This window comes from Dryobates pubescens, chromosome 11 (genome assembly GCF_014839835.1).
Source record: "Dryobates pubescens isolate bDryPub1 chromosome 11, bDryPub1.pri, whole genome shotgun sequence".
In the NCBI taxonomy this organism is placed as follows: Eukaryota; Metazoa; Chordata; class Aves; order Piciformes; family Picidae; genus Dryobates; species Dryobates pubescens.
This window is the reverse complement of record NC_071622.1, coordinates 1,562,027-1,569,223: the sequence shown is the minus strand read 5'-3', so window position 1 is coordinate 1,569,223 and position 7,197 is coordinate 1,562,027. Positions and strand designations below refer to the sequence as shown.

The 7,197-nt window shown below is 62.4% G+C and overlaps 2 protein-coding genes across 2 annotated transcripts; one reads left to right on the top strand and one right to left on the bottom strand.

Annotated features, from left to right (window-relative positions):
• Positions 1-2,324: 2,324 nt before the first annotated feature.
• Positions 2,325-4,531, bottom strand: HTATIP2 (HIV-1 Tat interactive protein 2). Its single transcript, XM_054165285.1, has 5 exons — positions 4,330-4,531; positions 4,148-4,255; positions 3,933-4,070; positions 3,150-3,211; positions 2,325-2,576 (listed from the first exon to the last, which is right to left on the bottom strand). The coding sequence occupies exons 1-5, from the start codon at positions 4,507-4,509 to the stop codon at positions 2,351-2,353; spliced, it is 714 nt and encodes a 237-aa protein (XP_054021260.1). The 5' UTR covers positions 4,510-4,531; the 3' UTR covers positions 2,325-2,350.
• Positions 4,532-5,919: 1,388 nt separating this feature from the next.
• LOC128897559 (1-phosphatidylinositol phosphodiesterase-like) lies at positions 5,920-6,945 on the top strand. The gene has a single exon (XM_054165496.1). The coding sequence runs from the start codon at positions 5,920-5,922 to the stop codon at positions 6,943-6,945; it is 1,026 nt and encodes a 341-aa protein (XP_054021471.1).
• Positions 6,946-7,197: the final 252 nt, after the last annotated feature.

Genomic DNA, 7,197 nt, shown 5'->3' with positions numbered 1-7,197 from the left:
TCTAAAAATGGGGTCGAAGCTCCCTTCCCCCTGCAGCGCCTTGGGACAGCCAAGCAAATGTGTGTCTCCTAAGGAGTGAACCCGGTGTGAGCTCCTTCACAGCAAAGGTCAGTGCAAGTAAATCACCAAGCTTCTCCCTGCTGATGGCTCTTTCCTTCTCACAGAGCCCAATGACATCCTGACCCCAGGACTCTGAAGAAGTGCCATGGAAACAGGAGGAAGAATTATTTCCCTGTGAGGGTGGCAGAGCCTGGAGCAGGCTGCCCAGGGGGGTTGTGGAGTCTCCCTCCCTGGAGATATTCAAGAGCTGCCTGGATGAGTTCCTGTGTGACCTGCTCTGGCAGGGGGGTTGGACTGGATGAGCTCTGGAGGTCCCTTCCAGCCCCTAACATTCTGTGATTCTCTGAGCCTTCTGCTCCCATGGTCATGATTAACCTTCACACCTTTAGGATGCTTTCCTTGAGTCTTCCATGGCCTTTCACTTTCCAGAGCTTATTCCCTATTTTAATCCCCCCATCAGTATTACATTTATTCACTCCTGTTAAGCTCTTGCCCCTTAGGTAGTTATTTCTACTCCCCTGCAGATCACTTTTTAATAGAAGAAATAGAATAGAATGAACCAGGTTGGAAGAGACCTCAGAGATCATCAAATCCAACCTATCACCCAACACCATCTGATCAACTAAACCATGGCACCAAGGGCCTCAGCCAGGCTCTTCCTAAACACCTCCAGTGATGGGGACTCCACCACCTCCCTGGGCAGCACATTCCCATGGCCAATCTCTCTTTCTATGAAGAACTTCCTAACATCCAGCCTAAACCTCCCCTGGCACAGCTTGAGACTGTGTCCTCTTGTTCTGGTGCTGCTTGCCTGGGAGAAGAGACCAACCCCCACCTGGCTCCAACCTCCCTTCAGGGAGCTGGAGAGAGCAAGGTCTCCCCTGAGCCTCCTCTTCTGCAGGCTAAGCAACCCCAGCTCCCTCAGCCTCTCCCCACAGGGCTCTAAGGCCAGCCTACCACCCATTTCCCTTTTGACATGAATTCCTTCAAAGTTACTGCTTTTGCTCTCTCCAGGACAGCCTGGCAAGTGCTTTCAGCTCCATGGTGCCTCAGTCCTTCCCTCTGGACCGTGCATGGCACAGGAGTCACTTGGGTAAGACACAGAAGGAGGTTACCCTATCCCACTGCCTCCACCAAGCTCCTGAGCTGAGGATTCAAACTGGTGAGTACCAGGAAGGGGAGAGGGGATCCCTGCTCCCTGCTGCATCCAAGTCACTGACCCAGGAGCCACAGGGTGAGGTCAAAGAGGAGAAAACCCTGGAAAGCAGCATTCCCCAGGGCTCTGGGCCCCTGGCCAGCTGGGAATTCGGGAGTCACGTAAGTCCTGCGTCCCAGCTGCCGAGCCACCGAGTTCCACGACCCCAGGCACAAGGCCTGAGAACAGCCAGAGCTGCAGCTGGGACATGGAGCTGCTCCTCATGCCTGCTCTGTGCCCACAGCAGGGACCTGCTCCCCATCCAGCAGCCAGGGGCAAGCTGATCCCCGAGATGTGCGCAGGGCTGGTCGGCCTCACCTCTTGCACAGGCAGCTCCCCACTGGGAGCAGGGCTGAGCTCTGGTTCAGTCATGTCCCCGAGGAAAGCTCAGAGGAGCCAGCAGTGGCAGGTGTTTCCACGTCACTGCAAGCACTTGCCTGCTGTTTCTGCCACTACAGGCACTCCTGTGACAGCCTGGATCTGAACAGCAGCCGCTCTGCACCCAGAGCAGATCTGTGAGGACAAGGCCCACGTTGTGTGTTTGCAGAGACCTCCTGCAGCAGAGGCAGCAACCCAGCCCCTGCTGCCGAGCTTCCAGGAGCTCCTCAGTCCCAAGTGGCTCTGGTGCCACCGTGCGCTCTGCGGGCTGCAGCCCCAGCCCAGGCAGCTGCGTGCTGCCTCTGCTCTCCTGCGCCTGGCTGCCCACGTGTGCTCCTGGAAGTGCCCCCAAAACACACAGTCTGCAAGCTGGGATGACAATGTGCAGGAGACAAAGACAGCTCTGACACAAAGATGCCACCAACACAAATCACAGGATTTTATTTAAGGCCTGAATTCAAGAGCTTGCCTGGCTTGCAGCATTTTCACCTGGATTCACGTGCTGGATCCGGGCAACGGAGCACAATCATTCTCCCCCCACACCAGCCACCACCTGCATTTCTGATCACTTGGCACTAGCAGCTGCCATGCAAACGAGTGCACCTCTACCTCCACGTTAGCCTGCAAGCAGCCTGCTCCTCTGCCTGTGCCTTCAGCCTCGGCCCGAAGCGCATCGGAACGATCGATCAAGCTGCTTCCCGCCCATCCCTTTGTGCTCTAAGCGCCCTGCTGTGGCGCTGCCTTTCCCAGCTGGTGGATGGCTTCATTCTCCAGCACCTCCACCTTCCCCTTGCCTGGCTGCAGCACGCTGGCCACCATAGCCCTCACCACTGTTTCCACAGGCACTGTGTGAGCGGTGGGGAAGAGCCAAGCCACAGCCCCCAGGAACCGCTGGGCCATCCACTCCGCGGGCCGGGACTCCTGGCGCTTGCACAGCAGTACCCTGCAGAGGGAGGAGGTAAAGTGGGTCAGGCTCAAACTGTCTCCCAGGGAAAAGCAAGACTGGTTTCTCCACCTTCACCAGGAGCCCAGCCCAGCTTGCCAAACCCACACAGGGATTTGGAGGGGTTCTGAAGTAGGACTGAGCTGAACCCTGGGACACTGAACTCCTTTCCCTGCAGTGCTACAGAATGAGGATGCCAATTCTTGCAGGCAAGTGGGAGCACAGGACAGCTGAAAGGACACACCTATGTCCCCTGCACAAAGTCAAAGTCTGGGTGGAGATAAGCTGTGACTTATTTCCCCCAACCTCTGCTTTCAGTCCAAGCCTCTGCTCCTTAGGGAGCCTGTGACACCACTGCTGGGACAGCCTGGGGGAACCTGGTGTTCCTCCTCCCTGCAGCACAGGGAAGCTCTGTGCTCATCCAGGAGCTGCATCTGCAGCTGGTAGCTTTCTCCACTTCCCTCCCCAGCCCTCCTCTTATGCATCCTTTCCTGCTTTCTCCACCTCCCAGCCCCCTGCCCTGGCAACTCTCCACCTGAGCCCTGTGCCCTCCCCCCATGCACTGCTACTCACGCTGGCCGGAGAATGGTACAGCGATCAAAACCAAGAGCCTGGACCAGGTTCTCCACTTCTCCCTGTCAGAGCAGGGGGGCAGGATGAAAGGAGGCAAGGGAGAACTTCAAGCACCATTCCTGCCACCCCAGCAACTGGCAGAAGAGAGCTGCCGAGACAGGGTGCTGAGGATGGCACCGATGCAAAGGGGTGCAGACCAGGCACCACCTGGGCAGTGAGCATCTCTCCAGGAGAAGGCAGCAGGGGCGGGGAGTGTCCAGAGCGGACAACGACCGCTGGTCAGCAGCGCCCCCTTGCAACCATCCTGCTAACTGCAGCTGGACACCACGGAGTCCTAGCCTGGGCACCCTGGCACAACACACTGGCAGACAGCAGCGTGTCCAGCAGAGGTGGGGGCTGCAACAGGTACCATATGGGAGGAAACCCAATCTTTCACAACGGGTAGGGTCCCACCTGAGGAGCCTGTCTGCTCTCCACCCCTGGAGAGCTCACATCTCACCTGTGCACTGCCCTCAGCTTCCCCACCGAGCTGAGAAGCCATGCCAGCGTGGGGTTGGGCTGCACAACCCAGCAGATCTTTCCGGGGCTTTGAAGAAGGAGATGGATGCTGCATGTGTGTGCTGTGCTGTTCTGGATGGAGCCACTCACACCGCTGTCTTGCCAGGACCTTTCCCTCACCCCCTTGTCCTCAGCACCAGGAAGACCCTCAGAGCCATCTGCATCTCTTGACACCTCAGCTCCCCAGCGTCCCAGGAGGAGTCCCCCCGACAGCTGTCCCCTCACCTTCACACGGAGGTAGAGGAAGCGGCTCTTGGGGTTCGCTCCCCGGGAGGACTCCAGCACGAAGTGTTTGCAGCCCCCAGCCAGCGCCAGCTCTGCAGCCTGCGCGACGTAGTCCCGGTCCACACGGACAAAGCCGTCCTGCGGGACGACGGAGGGGAGGGTCAGCACGGCGGAAGACGGGCGGGAGAAGCCCCTGCCCCCGGCATTCCACTCACCGCGCCAGCCTTGGCCCTGGTGGTGCCCAGGCAGCAGAAGCCGACGTCGTGCCCCTGGAAGGCGGCAGCGTGCTCGCCCAGCCGCTCGAAGTCCACCACCGCCTGCTCCTGGGGGGAGACCGAGGGTCAGCGCGGCCGCCCTCCGCTGCCCCGCCGCCTCCGGGACCCCCGACCCCGCGCACCACGGTCACCCCCGACGCCTCCTCGCCCAGGCTCAGCCGGCGCCGCCCGATCAGCGTCACCCTGGAGAAGAGCCGCCGGGCCAGCAGCTCCCGCAGCAGCACCCCGCCCGTCGCGCCCGAGGCGCCCAGCACGAAGCAGGTCCGGCCGCTGCCGCCACGACCGTCCCTATCCGCCGCCATGCTGACGGAGCGGCCGCGGGAGGGGAACGGAACGGCCGTGGGGCGGAACCGGGCGGAGAACGGCCGCGCTGCCGCCGCCTGGCTTCCGCCCCCGGGCCGGCGGAGTCGCGCTCCGCCCGGCGGTGGCGACGAAGGAGCGCAGGCAGCAGTGTAGCGCCCTGCGGTTATAAACGTAACGTCCAGACCTTTTTAAAGGGCGGCGGGAGGTTGCCCAGGAAGACTGCAGGGTCCCTGTGGTGTCTCCCCCCGAGCAGGCGGCTGCCCCAAGGGACTCCCCCTCTGCCCCACTGCTGCTCCCAACGCACAGCGAAAGGCGGCTGCTGGTTTACCCCCATCCTCTCTCGCCGTCTGATGCCCTTGCGGTGGAAGAGCCCATGGCAGAAAGTGTCCATTGAGCATCTTAGTGCCCTCCCTGCTCAGGCGGAGGGGATGTATCCTGAGAGGGATGCACAGAGGGGTCTGTAACTCACTGAGCGGCTCCCCCAAAAGCCACTGGGCTCAGCATGCGCTGCCTCGTAGCTGTGTCCCCTGAGCAGGAGGTATCACCTCCCCGCGGGCACCGTGGAGGACCCGGCCACAGCCGTGGGGCTCCCACCCCTGCCCTCTGGGAGCAGCCTGGCCACGGCGGTTCCGGTGAGAAGAGCAAGAGGACAGAGCCTACTCCTCAGGGGAACCTGGCAGAGGAGGTGTCGGGGTGTGCCGGCAAGCAGATCTGCTCCAGATCCCTGCCTGGCTGTTGTCCCTCTGACAGGAACGATGGCAATCAGCACCAGACCAGGGGGGAGCCAGGTCAGCCCAGGGCATGGCTTTGGGGCGGACACCCGGGAACTCTGCACAGCCTCTCGCACAAGTAGCACCAAGGGGCCCCGTGGCACCCCAATCCTGTTTGTCCTGATTCCTGGGGAGGGAGGTGTGGAATGGCTGGTTTCAGGAGCAGCCAGGCCATTTTTCCTGCCTGGCATGTCTGCTGCACGCTGCCTTTTGCCAAGGGCTGAGGATGAATCCCCAGTGCACGTGCCGCTGCCCGGCAGGATGCGCGTCACCTCCCCGGGTTAATGGCCAGCATCCCGCTCCACCTGCCACTGCGCCCCTGGCACTCACGACCTGCACCGCAGCCACAGGCCAGGTGGGTGTAGAAGGGGGAGTCTGGGGTGTGCTGAGGATCAGGGGTAGTGCGACAGCTGCTTGAGAGTGGGAGGGGAACCATGCAGTGAGGCAGCGCTGGACTAGCAGCAGTGTGTGTGGGGCATGCCACAGGGTGTCATGGGGTGGTGGGGGTATCGCCGGGGAGGGGCAGGATTGGGATTCCTAGGGGCTGTGCAGTGCTTCTACTGCTCACATCCTGCTTCTCCTCCAGGGCAGGGCTCGGTGGGGCTGCCCAGGCCTTGGGGCTCCTGTTCTCCTAGCAGCATGGCGGAGCAGTGCCAGTGCAGCGCGGCGTTTGACTGCACCTCCCAGCCAGCAGCCTGCTGCCCCGACTGGATGGCAGGGCTCCCTGATGCCCTGCCCCTCTCCCACATCTCCATCCCTGGCACCCACGACTCCCTCAGCCTGTTTGGCGGCCGCCGCCTTCGCTGCCAGAGCTGGGACCTGGAGGCCCAGCTGGCGGCTGGCGTCCGCTTCCTGGACGTGCGCTGCAGGCTGGTGCGGGGCGAGCTCCACGTCTACCACCTCTGCACCTTCCAGCGGGCCAGCCTGCGAGGCGTCCTGCGCCGCACTCTGCGCTTCCTCCGCGCCCACCCCGGCGAGGCAGTGCTCATGCGCATCAAGGAGGAGCTGCCCCTCTTCTCCCGGCCTGGCTTTGCCGCCTGGCTACGCCGCTGCTTGCTGGAGGAGGGACAGGACCGCGTGTGGTGCAGGGAGGAGGTGCCGACGCTGGGCCAGGTGCGGGGCAAGATCGTGGTGCTGGAGGCACTGGCGCGGGAGGTGCTGGGCATCCCCTACGAGCAGCTGAGCATCAGCGACGCCTGGAACGTGCTGTCTCTGGAGCGCAAGTGGGCTCGGGCTCAGCGGCACCTGGAGAGGGCAGCCGCTGGGGACCACGCCACCATGCACCTCACCTTCTGCTCCGGGAATGGGCTCTTCACCTGCCCTGAGGACGTGGCCCGCTTCGTGAACCCCCGCTGCTACCAGCACCTGCAGCGCCGGAGGGGGCAGCCCATGTGCTGGGGGGTGGTCATCCTGGACTTCCCCGGGGCAGGGCTCCTCCGGCTCATCATGGAGAGCAATGCTCCGTGGGCCAGCAGGCACGGCAAGGCAGCTCCTGGCGCCCCCTTGCGGCACCCCTGCGGCAGAGGCGGCGGAGGCCGCAGGCGGCGCAGCTCGGCTCACCATCCGCGCCGCTGCCCGTCGGGGCGGATGCTGCGCCCAGCGCCATGCCTCTGCCGAAGGACTTCAGCAGCCGCGAAGCAAAAGCGGGTTCCTAGCTCTGGCTGAGCGCTGCGAAGCCATTGGGTAACTGCAGTGTGACGGTGCCAGAGGTAGCTGTGGTCAGAGCAGGGTAGCTGCCCCACGCTCACCACTCTCTCCTGAGAGTCCCAGTGCAGGGCTGCACCAGCCAGATTCCCAGCAAAGCAGCAGGGATGGACAGAAGGAGAAAGTCCTGCCTCTCCTCTTCCCGGGCTGGTGAGTCCACCTGAAGTACCCCTCTGCAAAACAATCCTTTTCCTGTCAAGGGTGAATAACAAT